General features: G+C 36.5%; 1 protein-coding gene across 1 annotated transcript; it reads right to left on the reverse strand.

Annotated features, from left to right (window-relative positions):
- Nucleotides 1–9,590: 9,590 nt before the first annotated feature.
- On the reverse strand, nt 9,591–21,699 carry CISD2 (CDGSH iron sulfur domain 2). Its single transcript, XM_013989389.3, has 3 exons — nt 21,500–21,699; nt 12,211–12,425; nt 9,591–10,572 (listed from the first exon to the last, which is right to left on the reverse strand). The coding sequence occupies exons 1-3, from the start codon at nt 21,600–21,602 to the stop codon at nt 10,483–10,485; spliced, it is 408 nt and encodes a 135-aa protein (XP_013844843.1). The 5' UTR covers nt 21,603–21,699; the 3' UTR covers nt 9,591–10,482.
- Between the last annotated feature and the right edge of the window lie 6 nt (nt 21,700–21,705).

Raw genomic sequence — 21,705 nt, forward strand, 5'->3', positions numbered from 1 at the left:
AGAGTTTTCCTTAATCCAGTGCAGTGATGTGCAGGATTCCACATCGGTGGAGCAAACAATTGCCAGTTGAGATCATGTGAGAAGGAAAGACAAACCCATACTCAGAATGAGCACTGATTCTGGTCAAGATTAATTGTTCTCCTTCCTGTATGGAAGGAATCTGATGTATTCAATTTGCCAGTGTGTGACTATATGGTCTCCTTGAAGGATGGTGCCATATTGAGGCATCAGTGTTGTTTTTTGTTGCTGGCAGGTTGAACATTCAGCAGCAGCATGACTAGATCAGCTTTGTTAAGTGGGAATTTCGGCTCTTTGGGCCTCTGCATGGCCTCCATCCCTGTTATTATGCATCCATTGTGCCAGTACTAAAGCGACCAATGGAAGAGGTTGGCTCACATCAGCTGGCTGAATCACTTCATCTACTTGGTTTTGGTAATTAACTTCTGTGGGAGTTAACGTGTGGTATAAAATCTTTGTATTTTTTGTCTGTTCCCATAGGTCCTTCCCTCTGCTTCTTCCCAGATGTCTTTGTCTCCAGTCTTCCAAACTTTCTCCTTCCAACCTCTGACCTACCAACCAAGCCATTTGACCATGATTCTGAATATATTCTTACCTTGGGCTACTTACCTTTCCATGCAAAATGAATGACAAGGTAAGGAGTCCACAGTTATGGCTACTGGGAGAATTTTTTCTTATTGCTGTCTTTTCCAGAGCTAAAGTAAGCCACCAACCATTTTTGGCCTGCATTCACATCTTGAGATGACCTTTCAGTGGACCTCCTTAACCAACTTGGGAATGCCTACACAATCATAATTGCAAGTTGATGGATAGAAAATATGTAACAGTTGTTGATGATGTGGGGTCCTGGGCCACTTGCTTATACTTGTGCCCTGTAGTCCTTTTCGTGCCCAATCCTTGATGTGCTACTTCCATCTTACGATGGATTGCTACTAGGCCAGCTTGTCTTTATGCCTTAGCAGATCTAAGAGAGCCAAGCTCATGATAGGAAGTTCTAGCCACATGGTCACTTAATGTCCATTGTTAGGTGGATCCAGTAGCATGCATGAACATATTAAAGTATATAATTATTCCATATGATTATATGGTATATAATATCAGCAGACAGCAATGGCCTTGCTAGAGAATGTCATAGGGCTATGTTGTAATTTTCATATTGTGATTTGCCGTAAACTCAACATGGTAATTTTTCTCACTGCCGACATTTCCAATATAGGAGAGTTGCTGGACTGTATGGCCCAAATGATAGGGCTGCTTGTGCTGTAGCCTGAACCTGCTACAGAGTGTTTTCCTGTTTCAAGCTCCTGTAGGAGCTGGCAGCCTCTGTGTCACTCAGTGTATGTGTCAGAACAGTATTCCCAACTATAGAATATGCTGCCTCCAAAACCCATAGAGGCCTGTGAGGCATTGTATTTCCTTCATGGTGGGAATGGGACATGCAATAATTTGCCCTTTATTTTAAACCTATCCCAGACTACTGGACCCCCTAAAATCTTTTTTTTTCTAAATGTAGGCTGTTGTCCTTCCCATGAATGCAAATTTCTTCTGGTAAATTTCCAAGTACTGCTTCAGCTATTACATATCTATTGATCTGTAATCTTTTCATCTTCATCCATTTTTAAATGTTTTAATTTTTATTATATTTACTTCTTGGTTCCATTGATTATTTGGAAGTATGTTTTTAACTTCTAAAATTTAAAGATCTCTTTTGGATAACCTTTTGTTTTTGATTTCTAATAGTAGTGCTTTGTAGTCTATATATCATTTTAAAGGTTTGATACCTTTAGGCCTAAGATTTGGTCAATTTTTATAAATATTTCAAATGTGCTAGAAAAAAATAGGGATTCTTTAATTGTTGATTATAGTTCTATGTAATCTATATAGCCTTACAAATTTTATGTCCATTGAGTCAGTTACTGAAAATGATGTTAAAATCTCACACTGTATTTGTGGATTTGTCATTTACCCTTTGTAATTCTATCAAATTTGGCTTTATTTATTTTGAGGATATATTATGGATTTGCAGTTTTAGAATTGGTATATCTTCCTGGTGAATTTTTACTTTTGTTATTATGCAGTGTGGGGGGGGGGGGGTGAGTTTGAGCATTTTGGGGCTGATTGAAGAAAGATATGGCCATGAGGTGGCAGTAGCACACACAAGCTTTATTTTAGTGTTACTTTGACGGGTTTGTATGTTGGGAAAAGACCTAGCAGCATGAGACGAACCTTAAGCTTGAGCTTAAGGCATGGGGCCACCATCCCAAAAGGGAGGAGGACAAGGGTACTGGGGGAGGGCATCAGATGGGGGTTTTATGTCTAGGGTGCTTATGTATGATGTCATTTAGCAGCATGGCAGGAGTCTCTGGGTTAGAGAATTACAAAGCACAACAGCTGCTTAAAGTCTTTATAGCCCAAGGCTTATTTTATCTGTGGCAAACAGATTTTGGACGGTTTCACAGAGTAGGTAAAGCAGGCAAGCTCTAAATGGCTAAAAATCTGTTTGTGTGGATTATGCTTATTGTTTCTTGTTTTTGTTTGTTTGTTTGGCTGCACCCATAGCATGTGGAAGTTCTTGGGCCAGGGATTGAACCCAAGCTGCAGCTGTGGCAGTGCTGGATCCATAACCCACTGTGCCACAAGGGAACCTCCATTGTTTGGACTATGTTTAAAACAAGTGGATGGGTAAACTTTTGGTTTGGTGCCAGTGGGCTTTTGAGCTAATGGTTCTCAGTCTGCTGTGAAGAAATAAGCAACCCATGAGCCAGTACGCAGAGGCTCATGTATATAACATATAATGACTTTCTTTATCCCCTCTTTTGCTCATCATTGTTTATTATATTTTACTTTTTTATTAGTATTATTGTATAAAGTTTCAGTTTATAGTAGTCAACTGTCTTACTATTTATTTGTAATTCAAACTGCTCTAATAAGAATGTTACTTTATTATTTGCTTCCAGTTAACTATAACTGCTCTGGGTAAGGTCATCAATGACCTTCATGATATCAAATCCAATTAATGTTTTAAACTTTCTTATTGTGTATATACATGTTTAATTTATATAATTTGAAATGGAATATCATACATGGAATGTAGTATTTTTTTGTTTGTTTACTCTTTACTCTGTCTTCTCCCTCCTACCCAAATTCCCATCTTTACTTACCCTCTCCAGACAAATGATGTCACTCTCATTATGATGTATCATCCCATTTTTTCTCAGGTTCATAAAGTCGACATTTATACATACATACGTACATACATATATATATACACAGTGCCCAAAATAAGAATGCATTATATATATATATATATATATATATATATGAAAAGAGGGGATTAAACATGCCATACTGCATCTTGCTTTTTTCCCTACTGCATAGAAATGCTGAATCAGGGAGTTACTGTTGTGGCTCAGCAGATTAAGAACCAGACTGTGTCCATGAGGATTCATGTTCCATCCCTGGCCTCGCTTAATGGGTTAAGGACCCAGGTTTGTCTCAATGATGTGATGGTGTAGGTCACAGATGTGGCTCAGATCTGGTGTTGCTGTGGCTGTGGCCAGGCCAGCAGCTGTAGCTCCAATTCAACCCTTAGCCCAGGAACTTCCATATGCTGCAGGTGTGGTCCTAAAAAGAAAAAAAAAAAAAAATACACTGAATCAACCAACAGGGCTCTAATGTGTATTTTCCATTAAGATCAGTGTTGCAATAAAAATGTGTGTGTGTATATATATATATATGTATATTTGTGTACAATTATATCGATTTTTATTTCTGTAGAATTACTGTGATAAAGAATATTTTACTCCAAAAGTTACCAAATTGTTTTAGAAAAAGATTGTAATAGTCTATATTTATTACTACCAACATATGAGACTATTTGGTTCCCTCCTCCAAAATTCCCACCAGTGATAGGTATTGCTCTTCTTAATATGTGGCAATACAATGGGTTATAAAGTGACAGTCTTCTAGAGCTTTGTTTGTATTTCCCTGATTACTAATGAGTTTAAGCATAATTTTATTCATTTTGGATTTACTCTTCTATGGTTATGTCTTTGTATTATTTTCCCCATGTTTTTGTTTGCCTTTTTCTTGCCCATTTGTGATACACAGTGCATAGTTTTATAGATATTAACTCTTGTCTGTAACCCACATGGCAATTTCCTCATTTATTACATATTACATAGAGACTTTATCACTTTTGTTACAAAAAATTATTAATTTTTGCATCATAGGTTTTCAGTGTCTTTAGTCTACTTTCTTTTCCTTTCCCCCTCTCCCAACTCTTTCTAAAATACTTTTTTTAAAATTTTAAAAATAATTTTGTCATATCAAAGCCTTTAGTGAAAATTGGAAATTCAATTGTTTTCTCTTTGAATTAAAACATCACATTCATCCTGTATTAAATTTTCATCTCAATTCTTTATTCTTATTTAATGCAGTTTTTTAATCACACTAATTCACTTAATTCCAATGGCTCTATAGTATGTGCTGATATCTGGTGAGTAAAGTTATCATTTATGCTTGTTTTTGTATAATTTTCTGACTTTTCTAAATAAATCTTAAGATAATCCAATTTTATTCTAATGTATTTTATTGAATTTATTAACTTTAAGAGATTTATTTATTTATTTTAATTTTTTATTTATTTATTTATTTTGTCTTTTTGCCATTTCTTGGGCCGCTCTTGCAGCATATGGAGGTTCCCAGGCCAGGGGTCTAATCGGAGCGGTAGCCGCCAGCCTACGCCAGAGCCACAGCAACGTGGGATCCGGGCTGCATCTGCAACCTGCACCACAGCTCACGGCAACACCAAATCCTTAACCCACTGAGCAAGGCCAGGGATCGAACCCGAAACCTCATGGTTCCTAGTCGGATTCATTAACCACTGAGCCACGACGGGAACTCCAGGAGATTTATTTTTTATAATAGTGTTTTCATATATTTAAATCTTGTTCAATTCCTTTTAGTAACAGTAGGTTTTAAAAATAGGTCTTATATCTTTCTTGATAAATTTATTTTACCTTTTTTTTACTATTATGAATGAAATATTTCTCACACCAGCATTTCAAGGTGCTATTAAATTTTGTATATTCACTTTCTTTTTTTTTTTTTTTTGTCTCTTTGCCTTTTTCTAGGGCCGCTCCCATGTGGAATATGAAGATCCCCAGGCTAGGGGTCTAATTGGAGCTGTAGCTGCCGGCCTCCACCAGAGCCACAGCAATGAGGGATTGAGCTCTGTCTGCAACGCTGGATCCTTAACCCGCTGAGCGAGGCCAGGGATCAAACCTACAACCTCATGGTTCCTAGTCCTTTTCGTTAACCACTGTGCCATGACGGGAACTCCTGTATATTCATCTTGTTTCCAAATACCTTACTAAAATGCTTTAATCTTGTTTTTCCCAGTCTCTGTGGTTCTCTAGGCATATAATCATATCAGCAGTCTCTGGATCTTCCAGGATAATCTTTAATAATAATGACAATAGCCAGAGTTCCCATCCTGGCGCAGTGGTTAGCCAATCCCACTAGGAACAAGAGGTTTCGGGTTCCTGATCCCTGGCGTCACTCAGTGGGTTAAGGATCTGCCATTGCCATGAGCTGTGGTTGCAGATGCAGCTCCCGATCCTGCGTTGCTGTGGCTATGATGTAGGCTGGCGGCTACAGTTCCAATTAGACCACTAGCCTGGGAATCTCCATATGCCGTGGGTGCGGCCTAAAAAAAAAAAAAAAAAAAAAAGACAGTGGCCATTCCTGCCGTTTCCTGATTTTAACTGAAACAGTTAATGATTTTAAAAACTGATAGGCTTTCCATAAATACTCTTCATTGTGTTTAGTTTCCTTCAATTTCTGTTTTACTCAAGAATCATTAGAAATGGCTACTGAAACAGCAATAGCCATTTTAGCATCTAATTGATATGATCATGTTTTCTTTAATTAATTTGTATAATTGACTGTGTTAATAGATTTGTTGAAATCAAAACACTCTTGAATTCCTGGAGAACAGTCCTCTTTGCCACCGTAAGTGATTAACCTTTTTTTTTTTAAACAGTGCTATATTTTCTAATTTAGAACTTTCAGTCATATGTATACCTGAGATTGATCTATGGGTATTTTGTTAGTTTTTGTGTATGTGTGTCTTGTATTTATCACTTTTTTTTTTTTTAAGGGCTGCACCACGGCATATGGAAGTTTCCAGGCTAGGGGTCTAATACCAGCTGTAGCTGCTGGCCTACACCACAGCCATAGTCACAGTAATGCCAGATCTGAGCCACATCTTCGACCTATACCACAGCTTGTGGCAATGCCGGATCCTTAACCCACTAAACAAGGCCAGGGATTGAACCTACATCCTCATGGATACTAGTCGGATTTGTTTCTGCTGTGCCACAAAGGGAACTCCCCATCATGCTTTTATATTAGCGTTATACTAGCTATATGGAATTAGTGGGAGTTTTTCCTCTTAAAAAAATACTTAGGGAGTTCCCATTTTTGCTCAGCAGGTTGAGGACCCAACATTGTCTCTGTGAAGATATGGGTTTGATCCCTGGCCCGGCTCAGTGGGTTAAGGATGGGACATTGCTGTGAGCTGTGGCATAGGCCCCAGCTGCAGCTCAGATTCATTCCTGGCCAGGAAACTTCCAAATGCAGCAGGTATGGCTGTAAAAAGAAAAAGTGTTTTCCTTTCTTACCTATTAACAATTTTGTCTTGGGTCACTTTTGATCATTTGTTTTTTTAGGAAATTATCCATTTCCTCTAGGTTGTCCAGCGTGTTGCTACACAGCTGTATGCAGAATTTTAAAATGAACATCTATCCTCATCTTATTTCTTTTCTTGGCAGCTTTAAACATAGTTGAAGACTACTTCTGTCTTAAATTTATTGAATGGATGTTAGTGACTCATTTATTTAGTATGATAATGCAGAGGAATATGTGATGGATACTAATGTAAAATTATGGGAGATCTTAAAATTTAGTGAATTGTTTGTTGACATTTTTATTTTCTCATTATTACAGGATTCATCTCTGTAATTATGCAATTTACTACCCTTTTCCCCTTTCTATATTATTTTAGAAAATTACAACCTTATAATGGACATCAGTAATTTGTAAGTATTGTAGCTGACCTATTTGACAACAATTTTCTAAGAGATTGGTGTCACAGACTTTGTGTAAGCAAAAATCATTTAAAGTTAGAACGTGATGAGATTTCTGACTGAATGACACAGATATCTCTCTGAACAGATTTTCAATGTCCTTCAAGACCGTAACTAATATAAAATTGCACAATACAATTGCTAATGAATATGAACTATTTACTTTTTAAAATGCTGCTTGCAACATGACGTTATTAAACTGGATTTCTGCAAAAGATAATAGTTGACTCTGAACATGGTAAAGTGAGTTTCCAGTAAAAGATTATTATGGCAATCTGAAGCATAACCTCAGATGACGCAGCATAGCTAATACAAAACAACAGTTCTGAGAGTCTTTCACAATCTCACCTCTGGCGCAAGGCAGAAAGGCAGTCATGGAACTGCAAGCTGAATGGTTTTTAAACGAGATTTGTAATCCTCCTTAATGTGGAGGAGGTCATCTAACTTGATTTATGTGGTTTAAGTCACTGTTCATTTAGTTTTCCTCATACTTTAACAAATTAAATTATGTAGTGAATCACACTCATTAAGTTGAAAAATGTTTCAACTGAGTGAAAAACTTCCTATGATAACCCTCCAAATATCAAAGAATGCATCAAGGGATTTTCTGCATAAACTTTCCATCTGGATATACCACTTCAAGCACTCAGCTTTTAACTATGTGAAGTAGAAATCGGTAGCACCAAATGCAGCACATGTCCTGCCTTCTTAAATACCATATACCACTTATCTTGATTCAAATTCATCATTAAACAGCCTGCTTGTATATTTTGATCACAGTGATACTCTCAGGCACTAAGGTGTGCAGGATCCCACATTAAACTGTCTCAGGCAGCTGTGCTTTTAATGTTCACATTGTATTTATTTTTCGGTTCTCTCCCCTGCTGTTGGCTGTCACATTTTATTGTTTACCTGTCTCTAGCAGGACCCTGTGAATACTTGCGATTTGTTTAGGAGCAGAAATCAGATAATCAGACCTGTTAGAATAAGGTAGATGAAGATGGGGTTCTGAGCATACTCACTTCTGAAGTACATGAGTATTAGTAACATCTCTCCTGGTCTTCTCCAGGCTGGTGATGCTGTCACAACTGAATTCTAAACAGATAAACTGTAGCTAGATGTTTTTGGTAAGTAGTAAATAAAATATCCACCATATTTAAGAACGCTGTTAAAAATTTTGAAACTCTCTTAGCAGAGGAAGAGTCTAGTACCACACTTCTAATGGAAGACTATAGGACTCAGTAAGGAAGGCAGAACTATATAGATCAGCAGCTAGCTTAATTAGCTTCCCATAAACTTATTAACAAATTAGGTTACAAAACACAAAAGCAATTTAATGAGTCATCATATGAGGCATTGAACTCAAAGCTGAGTTGTAATGTGCTTTTCATAATACACGTAATTGCTCATAGGAATGAATCACTAAGACCTCAAGCCTACTCAACAGTTTGGATACCTGTTTATGCAATGGCGGTGCCCATTTGCTGAGTAAGACAATGCTAGATAAGGAGAAGCAGGCCTCAAAACAGTCATGTGACACAGTAACAATGGGGCTATTTCTTGAAGGTTCTAGCTCTAGGTATTGCAAGAGCTAAGTTACTTCCTGTTGTATCAATTCAGATGCAGTTAGATTTCTATTAGATGTCAGTTTTTTAAGGCAGACAAAGATAGAAATCCGTGAATTTACAAAAGGAAGTGACTCCAACAGGTAATAATGCATATGTAAAGGAGTTATTAAATTAACAGCTTGCTACAAGCCCTAGGCTTCCAAAAAATTTGCACAGGTATGAAAATATTTGGGCACAAGTTTAACAAATTTTAATATTTGAAAATATGAGGAAAACCTTTTTTATAAGAGTGTAACTATTTTGGGAGGTGTTAAAATCACATTTTATGAAACAGTTTTCAGTTTTTTAAATGTTCTTACTTAAGTTTTAACATTGATAACTTCACTTTAGTTTTCTCAGGAGAAAAATACCCAGAGCCAAAGTGAAGGCAATGATATATTTCTCTCTACTTACGGGTCGGAAGGAAAGAGCAATAACAATTTTAGACACACATCTTGTAAAACTTCTCAAAACCACAGCTATATTTCTCACCCTAACTTTAAAATTCCTGCAGTTGTTTACGAGAAAAATCAAGATTGTAAAACAGAAGCTACTGACATTACATGTAATAAATTAAAAATCCCGGTACCATGCTTAGTGCAGTGCCTGTTACATATAAGTGCACAGTTAACTATCACGTTTGATGATTATTGGAAGAAGAATCAAATATGTATGCCTCTCGAATCTTCCTCACATATAAAGAAGGCATAGTAAACTGACTGGATTGTAGCTTTAAAAGGCAGGCTTGAGGATTGCTATTAATGTGAGACTCTTGAACGAAAAATTACAACAGTTTCAAAGATTCTCCAGCAAGTTTTTTTGGCAAACCTTTTGTATTTTGTTTTATTGCTTTACACTGTAATAAGGAGAAAAAAATGTTCATATTGACGCAATTTTAAACACTGAAATACTATCATTTTAATATAAATTTTTATATATTTTATTTCTAATGAACTTCAAATTGCAGCAGCCCATGAGTTTAGCTTTAAGAGTTCTTGACAACTCACCCCACTTTGTCACTGAGTTCGACGGCTCAAGATACATACACACAACACATGTAAACAGACACAAATAAGCCTTGAAAAGTAAACAAATCTTTTATAAGTAATTGTTCTTATATCCAGTCCCAATCTTTTCTGAAAGTGGGAGAGTCGTATTTATAGAAAACAATATTTATAAATAAAAGAGTTTTCCTTTGAAAGCTCAAGGAGTTCTTAAGAGTATTATTTTTCTTACTGATCTAAAAAGAATGGAATATGAAGGTCAAAGGGGGAAAAAATCACTTCAAATGATCAAAACAGTGGAACACTAAAAAATTATATATTTAAAATAGTGTAAGGAGAAAATTTTAAAGTATAGATTCTGTTGAAAATACTGATATTCAAAGAAATAGCTTTGGACTCACTGCCAAAAACTTAGATTTTTCTCAATTAATTGAAATCAAGTGTTGATTTTATTGTAGAGATACACTAATTCCTTGATGTCAGAATGAAAAAGTTGCACAATTTAATTTCTGTGTAAATGACTGAATATACAAAGTATCAAATATAAACAGTAGTGTAGCAAGAAAATAAATTGGCAGAAATAATTATTCAACCAGTAGCAATAATTAAAACACCATTTGAAAGATCTTTTATACACAAAGAATGAAAAAATAGTTATAAGATTTTACAGCATACAATTGAATTCATCCTAATTTATTACTATTATACTTCTTTCTTCTTCAGTATTAGTGGACCCACATTGTCACCTGTCAATTCATTGTGTTTATTATGTGACCCATCACAGGCAGGAAACTAGAAAGGAAAAAAAATTACAAGTGTTATTTTAAAAATAATTCAATAAGTAGAAATATTTGTGAAATGCTCTTAGAAAGAAAGTGCACTACTTTAGGGCAAACCCCACCCCCATCAGATAGCTTTCCTAAGTATATTCTACACCTGAGTATATTCTACATCTTTCCTGAATATATATATTATTTCCTGAGATATAGTCTACATCTAACTACATTCCAGTACTACAGCAAATCTAACAAGTTTAGTTAATTTATTATTTGCAAGATTTTAAATAAAAAGTTTTGGATGATTCCCTAAAAGAATTAAAGGGGGATCAAAATAAGTTTTTATTCTCTATGTAGCTTTAAATTTGAGCTCACCTCTTTACTTATTTTAAATTTAAAAATGTAATTTAAGGAGTTCCCGTTGTGGCACAGTGGAAACAAATCTGACTAGTATCCATGAGGATGCAGGTTCTATCCATGGTCTCGCTCAGTTGAGTCGGGGATCCAGTGTTGATGTGAGCTGTAGTATGGGTCGTAGACATGGCTCAGGTCCTGCATTGCTATATGGCTGTGGTATAGGTGGGCAGCTATGGTTCCAATTCGACCCCTAGCCTGGGAATTTCCATATACTGTGGGTGTGGCCCTAAAAAGCCAAGAAAAAAAAAGTAAAAATAAAGATGTAATTTAAATTCAAAATCATTTCATAATGTTTTTTAAAATAAAACTCATGTATTATGCAACATTTAAAAATTTTTAGATAGATTTTTTTTTTAAAGTTACTCATAGGTAACAAAATTTAACATTTTGTTATATTTTTCCTCTGAATTTACTATGTGTATTCACTTTTTAAAGCAAAATTGGATTCGTACTATGTTATTTTTGCTTAAACTACATCATACTCCCATGTTATTAAATACTTTAAAAAACATGATTTTTTTCATGGTTTCCTAATATCCCACCATTTGTATTATACCATTTGTATTTGTATTAAGATACCTAGATTGTTTCTAAAATGTTATTACAAAGTAAATTAACATTATTGTATTTAAAACCTCAAATAGTCTATGATCAAAATAGTAGGAAAAAAACAGATTTCATTAACTACTCATAATACTTATCACTCCGAACACTTCCTTTTTAATTTCCACATTAAAAATCATCTATAACTATAGCTGCCATTTACTAGCTCATACTACATATAAGGCACATACATCATCTCACTAAATCCTCAAAAATGTCTGTGATACTGACTTATCAGGTTTTAAAAAGCCCAAATGATTAAGCAACCTGCCTAAAGTCATACTGTTAGGTGGCAGACATCAGATTTGAATAGTTTATTCTAACTCCAAAGCTTAAGCTCTCTTCCATTAAACCTTATGTTCTCTCAAAACATAAGTGTACTTTAAATTACATGTTACTCCAACTAACTGCTCAATATGGTGAAAAGAGACTTCTATCCTTCCATGTGGCTCTAACTTCTCTAATGTAGGAAGTATATTGATCATAAAAGGCGAACTTTATTTTAGGAATAGACTTGCACTACTGAATACTATGGAAAAACCTCTCACCTCACAGAACCTCCAAACTGGGGATTTAAGAAGCAAAACCATTTAACTGCACAAGATTTTAGTGTACATATAAACGGATATCTTACCGTCTTAGAACGCCAACACCTACAGTAAGCTGCTTTAGTAAGACACAGATCTTCAATGTTTATTTCATTCACCACTTTGGGATTTTCCTTTTGTATTTTAAGATTAATCAAGCTATCCTTCTGTTGCTTTTTCTTCGGGAGGAATGGACGAACCGCAAGGTAGCCGAGTAGTGCAAGTACCCCAAGGAAAGGCAATAACCGAAGCCATTCTGAAACTAAATATGTACGGATTTGTTAGCATCTGCATGCTCTTGTAATGGAACTTAAGAGCATGTGTCACCTTATTCTTTATCTATTCTTTACTTCTCATTTGAATTTCTTAATTATTTAATTTATTTGTAATACTGTGAATAAACAACACAATCAAGACACCTATACCTAGGGCTACCTTATTTAATTTGTGGCCGGACTTGAGACTTTTGAAACTGGAAAACAAAGTTTTTCATATTAGGTCCTCATTCAAATATCCTATCTCATTATCTTCACTAAATATATTTGTGTTTTTTTTATTTCAGGAATTATGACCACCATAATTAATGAACAAAATTCATTGTGTGATTTATTTTATGGGTTTAGAAAACATTGCTACCATGTCTAAAGTCACACAATAGAATATCTGTAAATAGTTCACCATTAATTTATAATTTCAGACAGAACATGTCTTCAATGCTTTAGTTTACATTTTTATTTTTAGGGCCACACCCGTGGCATACGGAGGTTCCCAGGCTAGGGGTCAAATAGGAGCTGTAGCTGCTGCCCTACACCATAGCCACAGCAATGCCAGATCAGAGCCGTGTCTGCGACCTACACCATAGCTCACAACACCAGATCCTTCCTTAACCCACTGAGCAAGGCCAGGGACCGAAACTGTGTCCTTATGGATACTAATCAGATTCGTTTCCACTGAGCCATGACAGGAACTCCTAATTTACATTTTTTGTAAGGCTGAGTGATAGCTACTATTTTATTTTATTTTATTTTCCCACTGTACAGCAAGGGGGTCAGGTTATCCTTAGATGTATACATTGCAATTACAGTTTTTTCCCCCACCCTTTCTTCTGTTGCAGCATGAGGATAGCTACTATTTTAAAGAGCTAAGTGAAATTTTCACATACTGAATGTTCTCAGTATTACATCTTATTTCACAAGTTCATTAAAGCCTTCTGTAGTACTTAACACTGTGGTAGGGGGACAGAGGATATAAGTGATATCCTTATGAAATGAAAATGGTCCCTATGCCTGTGGAGACACTCACACCAGGAAGCCATCACTTGACATTCTTCCCTGTCAACCTAATATCTTGCTAATAAGCACTGTGTAGAAAAAGCTTAGTGGAGAAAAAGAAAAACTGAAGGTCATGTGCTACGGCATGCTAATTAATGATAAGTGAACTGTCTAGGCTAAGAGTGCAACTGTATTACCTCATTAACACTGTGTTAGCTTAACCGTATTTGGTAGGCACCAATATTAATCCTATTTTTCTTATGGGTAAACTGTAGCTTGAGCAGGTTTAGTTCGGGACAGTAAGTCCAAATCTCTTTTCAATGACCATGAATCAAATTCAGCAGATCTAAAAGTTTATCTGTTCTCTTAGTAAAACTACTCTCCAGAGATTACTGTTCTTAGTATTTAACTATTGAAAAAAGACTGGCTTAATACTTACTCTTTCAAAATGAAAATTTTTTTTCTTTTTGCTTTTCAGAACCGTACCCGTGGCAAATGGAGGTTCCCAGGCTAGGGGCCTAATTGGAGTTGCAGCTGACAGACTACATCACAGCCACAGCAACAAAGGATCCAAGTCTGCGACCTACACCACAGCCCACAATAATGCTGGATCCTTAACCCGCTGATCGAGGCCAGGGATCGAACCCACATTCTCATGGTTCCTAGTCTGGTTTGTTAACCACTGAGCCATGAAGGGAACTCCCTGAAACTATTTTTGATACAACACCATGCAAAAGGTTTGTTACAAGCTCTAAACAAAAAAACCAATTTACCTATGTATAACACCTATAAAAGTGTTATAGGTGAAGAAGACAATAAATGGTAGCTTTTATTAAGAGATTATGGAGATTGGTAGTACCTTCTCTGGAAAAAAAAACATTTTGCCAACTCAACCTGACTATGCTAAATGGTAGAAATCTTTGGGCATATAATCTTTTAGTCAATAGAATGAAACTGTAAGGATAAGATCTTGCCTGTCAGGCTGGCTATTGTATTCTCATAACCAAAGTGGAAACACTCCACATAAACCCTTTGAATTAAAGTTCTAGAAATGACAAGGAACTGTTTCTTGGGGAACCCAGTCTATCTATAGATGTGTTCTGTCCAATACAGTAGCCACTGTCCACATAGTATGATTTGTACCTAAGATTTTGTTTTAATCAGGTTCAGTATGATGAGAGACATGGAGACAACTGCCTTAAAAGAAAAGTTTCCTTACAATTCCCAAGAGGAGGGGGCATGCCATGCCACGCAGGACCACATGGGGAAGTACAGGGTTGGCCAGGAGGAAGGTGAGAGAAAAGGGCACAAGCCTTTATTGTGGTTTCTATGGAAAAGGAAAGGTAGGGCAGAGTAAACAGTTTAGGATTGGCCGGCTCGAATAATTTTAGTGGGCTCTGGACTATACAGGTGGTTCCTAGTTGTCTTATATCTCATCCTGGATAACTTAGGGCAGGGGAACTACTGGCTTGGTAAGGGGAAGCTAGATAAAGGAGGTGGTAGCGTTGTAGGCTTTGGATTGTTTGATTTGCATATGCAAGTGTGCTCACAGACAAGAAGTTTATGATTTCTAGGCATTAGCCTGTCCTGGGAGGAGGCAGGTTCTCCTTGGCCAGCAAAGCCCCCAAGATGTTCAAGCACTGTAATGTACAGAAAATTAAAAAGTGATGAATAAATACACATGTGGCTATTTAAATAAATTAAAATTAAATAAAATTCAAAATTCAGTTCCTTAGACTCACTAGTCACATTTTGGCAGCTCAAGAGCCACATGTGGCTAGTGGCTACCATATCTGACAGCACTGAGAACATTTCCATCATTACAGAAAGGTTTCTGGATGGTGCTGCTACATACCATGGTTTCTATAAAGTATCATCTCTATGACAGGGCAAGGCTACTCTGACAGCTTCAACTCCCACAAATATCCCATCCCTCCTGAACTTGAAGACAGCCAAAGCTACTTATTACCTAGTGGCAGGCTTCCTGTGCTGCTTGCGTAAGGAACTCCTTGTCCGCCATGCCTTTGTAACTGTTCTGACTGACTCATTTATGTGGACCCTTTAAAACAAGGGTCAAACATTGCCTCCTCCAAAAGTCTCTTCTGATTTCACAAAGGAAAATTAATCACTCCCTCCTTTGTTTCCAAGCCCCCTTTCCTCAGTTTCTTTTATCATGCTATGGTTATCTGTTTATAAAGTTGACTCTTCCATAAGCCTACAGGAAGAAGAGCTGTGTACTATTCTTCCTAGCACAAAGGAGATACGGCATAAGTGTTTAATGAGTGACTTAATGAATGAATGAATGTAGAACACAAATACCAGTCCCTTTCTCACTCACCATATTGTATTGTAATTATTTACACTTCTAGATCAGACAATAAATATCTTAGACAGTTATTGGCCTCAACATCCAGTAGCTATTTAATAAATGTCTGTTGAATGTAGAATAACATTAAGTATGTTACTCTGTATACTGTAAAATTAAAAGGTCGCAATAGGTTACGTAATTCAAATTGAGAAAGTAAATGAATGAGAATGTCAAGGTGAAACCATAACTTAAGATTCTTAAATTTAACATTTTCCAACTTGACCCACAAATCTCAGGGACTAAATGGTGTTAATACTGTTTTAAAATCTACTTCAATCTAGTTTTTTTCTTAATTTCTTGGTAACACATTACTCTATAGTAATATAGTGATAGAAGGTACTATTATTCCTACAACAAAGTTTATACAACCATCTTATTTAGTAAAATCTATGTCTTAAAGATGACAAACTTCAATTTACAGAAAAGATTTATAAAGGAAAACAATACAGCCTATAAAACTCAATGAAATAATTTAAAGAATTTATTAAGGCTGATTTTCTTCAGAAATATGAAATACAAAAATCAAGAAATTAAAAAACTTTAAAAACTGGCTATTTCTTTTGAACCTGTTTGATATATGCTGAGCCATTACAGATATATTAGATAGTGTGAAGGGAAATCTACTACCTACTAATTGTTAGGTATAATGTAATTTTTTACAGTATATTTTTAAATTGTTTTAGGATTATCAGAAATAGCACTTATTTTACGAAATTTAGAAAAGTATAAAAAATAAAATAACTTTTAATCCTACCAGTCAGGAGTTGGTAACATTTTGTTTTGTTTCCACTTTGTTGTATTTTCTTCCTCTTCAAAAGGTTGCATATAATAATACCGTAAAAATAATACTAGCAACTTGGTTGCTGCTAACAACGTTTTCTTAGGTATCATTTATGGGCAGAACACATAAATAACTTCATTTCTGAACTACAGAAAGATGAATATAAAATATTTTCAATGGATGGCTTTAGTATTACCACTTAAAACCTAACAGAGACTATTCAGGGCCAAAAGGCCAACAAAATGAAATGAATAATCAATTTTAAAATCTTTTTTCTACTCACTGCTAAAAATAGAACAGTGTTCCAGTATCTAGAACACTTCCTGGCTTATAGTAAGTGCTCAATAAATACTTGATGACTTGAAGAATTCAAAGTAGTTACACAGAAGAAAACGGTATTTTTTGGTTTTGCTTTTTTGTGCCCTTTTTTTTTTTTTTTTTTTTTTTTTAAGGGCTGCACCTACAGCATATGGAAGTTCGCAGGCTGGGGGTTGAATCAGAGCTGCAGCTGCTGGCCTGTGCCACAGCCACAGCAACACAGAATCTGAGCCTCATCTGTGACCTACAGCACAGCTCAAGGCAATGCAGATCCTTGACCCACTGAGCAAGGCCAGGGATTGAACCCCCATCCTCACAGATACCAGTTAGGTTAGTTTCTGCTGTGCCACAATGGGAACTCTAGAAAACGTTTAAATGACATCAAAATTGTTCTCCGTGGAGTTCCCGTCGTGGCTCAGTGGTTAATGAATCCGACTAGGAACCATGAGGTTTTGGGTTCCATCCCTGGCCTTGTTCAGTGGGTTAAGGATCCGGCGTTGCCATGAGCTGTGGTGTAGATCGCAGATGTGGCTTGGATCCTGTGTTGCCGTGGCTCTGGCGTAGGCAGTAGGCCGGTGGCTACAGCTTCAATTAGACCCCTAGCCATATGCTGCGGGTTCGACCCTAGAAAAGACAAAAAAAAAAAAAAAATTGTTCTCTACAAAGGCTAATGTAATCTTTAATTACACTGACTTTTAAATATGATGGTCTAGCTAGAAAAAGGGGAAAAAACTTTCACAACTTATAGTAACTAAGTATTTTCCTAAATTCTTGAAAAGTTTTCTAAAATAATTCAATGGTAAATAACATTTATTATTTACATGTTAATAAATGTAACTCCTAGTTTGAACTTAATAATTTATTACACTTTTTAGAAAACTCACCTTTTGTTCCATTTCTTCAAAAAAAAAAAAAACAGGTAAGTTTACATACAATAAAATAAACAGATGTTAGGGTTTTAGCTCTGAGTTGTGACAATTAAATACATCCCTGGGGCCTCCACTAAAAATGTGTAAAAATATGTAAAATATTTTCATCAACCCAGAAAATATTCTGCTCCTTTTTAGTCTATGCCCCCACCACTGATTCCTATAACCAAAGGTTTTTTCACTTACTATAAAGTTTTCAAAATTCATCCAGAAGATCAATTTTTTTCTTTTTATTACTAATCGGTATTCCACTCTATGAATATACCATAATTTGTTTATCCACTCTTCTGTTGGTAGGTACTTAGGCTGCTTCCTGTTTGGGATTATTAAAAATAAGGCTATATGAATGTACCTGTGTAAGTCTTTTTGTGGATACATGTTTTCAACTCTGTTCCACTTCTAAATTCTTTGTTCAAAATTGGCCCTTTCTGGAGCTAATGCCCTTGAAAGTGTCAGGTCTGACATGTTTGTGCTGGTCTGTGGAAAATACCATTATAGCATTAGGAGTCATTACTTTGCCTACTTTTTCTTTATGAGTAAAACAAAGTTTCAAAGAAGCTAACTAGTGCAAGCAGGGAAAAACTATGCAAAGTTTCATAGCTAGCTTTTAAATCTAGAAGTAAACTGTTTTCTGACTTTTCAAGGGGAAATTTTTTTTATTCTATTTTAAAAGTTTATATGGGAGGGAAAGCTTTTTTAAAGGTCAAAGTATTTGAATATACTATATTAACTAATCTAATTTATACTAAATTAAATTAATTTACCTTAAAAGCCTCACTCTTAAAAATACGACCTAAACAAAGATAGATAAGTTGTTTCTAATAGATACGGTAATTAAGGATCTCCAAGTGTTGACAGATAATGCACAGTCATCATGAGAGAGTCAATTGCTTAAAAAAAAAAAAAAAAAAACCCCGCTGGATCTAAGTAAGGAAGGAAAAACAGGCAACAATAATGTAAACTGTAATGGTTTTTTGCTCTAATTATCACAGAAAATGAAAATAACTTTTTGTCTGATAGACAGTTTAAACAATTATGTTGAAAAATTATGTTCCAGTTTTTTGTTTCAATAAAAGTCTAAGATGGATTCTATAAGTGGCTCATTCAAGACAGGCAAATGTCATGAGCTGTTACCGTCTAATCAGAAAGGGAGACTTGGGAATGGAAATTGGTCACTGAAGTTTTTCCTCCATAGCGCTGCTCCAAAATAGATCCTGCACTGTTTTTACATCATTGTCCAAAAGAGACTCTTCTTTTTTCCATAAAGTAGTTATTACAAATGTTAATGTTTCCTAAATAAAAAGGCAATTTACAATGTGAACTAAATTGTATACACATTGCAATGGGACCAATATATGTACTATTTAGATATCAAAATGTCATTATTTCTGAGAATCATCTTCACATTAAATATTTAACACTTTAAAGAGGAAGCTACTATAAATTATTGATTCAAGAGACAAAGGTTTAGGTTGAGTTTCCTTAATGCCTTTAATAGGAATTAAATATTTGTTGACAGAAGGAATCTTTGAAGGGAAAAAAAAGGTCCAAATATCTTCTAGTCACTAAATCATACTTCCAATCTGCTTCAACTACACTGTACAAAAAACTGAAACTAATATAAAACCAGCCACAACCAGAATCAAAATACATAATTCAGGTTAAACTGGATTGGGGTGGGAGTAAGGGGACTTTTTTCTTCTTGACAGTTAAAAACTCAGGAGTAAATTTATGCAAATTATTAAGTTGGCAACTGGGAACAAATGTCACACAATTATCCTGTATCCTTTTGACTCAGTATTACCCTTTAGCGAATACATTCAAAGGTGTAATTCAAAGGAGAAAAAATAACAATTGGTATGGAGCAACTTACCACTAAACAATATGAATAAAATATATACACAAAAACATTCCAAATTTCCAACTGCAGGAGAATGGCTAGGCCTACTATGAGGTTAATCTAAAATAAGAGTATATATACAGTTGTTAGAACAAGATGAGGAATACATTAAAATACATAAAGTACTTCAGTAAAAGAAATGATAGGGTAAAAAATTTTACATAATTGCCACAATCAGAATAAACTAGTAGAATCAAAAGAAGACTTTGGTGTTACAATCAATTGATTTGAAATAGTTTTTTCATTTTATGTTACTTTTATGTTGCTTCCTATGTTTAGATGTTTCTTTATAATGTTTATTATTGTTACCACACTTTTTATTCAAAATCATGCTTTCTACTAAACTTAATATGTAAAAGTGTTAAAATCTCAAAATCCATTTGTCAACAGAGTAAATGTCTCTAACCATAATTCAAAGATTCTCTAGATTTGGAAGAGTCATCTAGTTTACCCCTAAACCTACCCACCACCAGACACTGCCTTTATTTTTTTAAACCTCTGAGAGGGCATAGCTCTCAAAGTACCTATGTTTGGGTAAAGTATTCTCTAATTTAAAAAAATTAATGATCCCTTGTATTGGATCTGAAATCCCTCTTCAAATAACTTTCAATAATTTGACTCTAGTTCTGTCTTTTGGAATGCACAGAATAAATTTTATTTTTCTTCCATCAGCGTTCCAAATACTATATTTTGGAGTTCCCGTCCTGGTGCAGCAGAAACGAATCCAACTAGAAACCATGAGGTGGTGGGTTCGATCCCTGGCCTCGCTAATGGTGGAGGTTGCAGACACAGCTTGGATCCCGCGTGGCTGTGGCATAGGCCAGCAGCTACAGCTACGACTGGACCCCGAGCCTGGGAACCTCCATATGCCGCTGGTGCAATCCTGAAAAGCCAAAAAAACAAAAAAACCCAAATACTATATTTTAAGTCAGGTATCATAGGTCTCCAGACTGCTCCACGATAAGCAACCCTATTTACCTCAAAACTGTCTTAATTCATGCTTACATTCCCTGATAGGACAGTGTTTGCTTTATCAATACGTTTTGTCCCCTCGTCAACCTAGTCGGTCCCTGAGACTGGTTTACAAATACCCCGCTTAAGCTGTAGTGCTCAGAAGCCAACAAAACCTTTATTTCTGGTCCATCATACTAGCCAAGATATCTTTCCTCCAACTCCAGTTACCTAAACTGCCTCCAGGCCCATAGCAGTAGAGTTGACTTCAAATGCCCCCAAGGTAGGTTAACGCTCCCCTACGGGAAAGGAGTTTCTTTTTTAACTTGGTTACTAAATAAAACTTCCAAATACCTATTACACGTCTGTCTACGTTTCTCTCCCTCCCACTCACACCCCCACGCTGTGGGTAAAACCCACAGATGAGAGCTGGGACGGCCTGGCACACAGCGCCTTAGATAACGAAGACTCATCGTGTTCTAAAATAAACAAGCAGGGAACGAGAGAGATGAAAGAGATGGGACTGTTCCCAACTCAGCACCTTCTCTGCAAATAGCCGGCTCTCACCACAGAAGCACAAAGGAGACTGCCACCAGGATTAGCACCCGATGTCGCCAGGTACCGAGAAGTGGCCTCACGCAAGATCCCAGGCAGCTGTGTCTGCGCGCGCCCACCTCCCTCGGAGCGCGGGATCACTGGGTCACGCGCCCGCCGCCAAGCTCCGCCCCGCCCCTCAGCCCGTAGATTTTTAGATTCCCGCCCCCACCCTCCGCCTTGGAAACTTGCAAGGATGGGGACTGGCTGAAGGCTGGCATTACCTGTGAGCCGGGCGAACCCGGTAATGCTCTCCGGGATTGGGAGCCGCTTAAGATACGCGGGGAGCTGCACCTTCACGATCCGGGCCACGCACTCCAGCACCATCCTGACCCGCGGCGTCCTCTCTTTCCCCGACCCCAGCCGCGCTCGGGCCGACCTGCCGCGCCTGCGCCGAGAGCGGAAGCGGCCCGCCGGCGCTCGCGGCCTG

The sequence above is a fragment of the Sus scrofa genome, chromosome 8 (assembly GCF_054392235.1).
Source record: "Sus scrofa isolate SSC_HxYL_T2T_F1_AM1 chromosome 8, Sscrofa_HxYL_maternal_Yorkshire_Landrace_v2.0, whole genome shotgun sequence".
Lineage (NCBI taxonomy): Eukaryota > Metazoa > Chordata > Mammalia > Artiodactyla > Suidae > Sus > Sus scrofa.

Coding starts and splice junctions, on each gene's coding strand:
- CISD2 (XM_013989389.3), bottom strand. CDS start 21,602: ATGGTGCTGGAGTGCGTGGCCCGGATCGTGAAGGTGCAGCTCCCCGCG. Junction 12,426..21,499: donor CGGGTTCGCCCGGCTCACAG/GTAATGCCAGCC, acceptor GTACATATTTAG/TTTCAGAATGGCTTCGGTTA. Junction 10,573..12,210: donor GGTGTTGGCGTTCTAAGACG/GTAAGATATCCG, acceptor TTTCCTTTCTAG/TTTCCTGCCTGTGATGGGTC.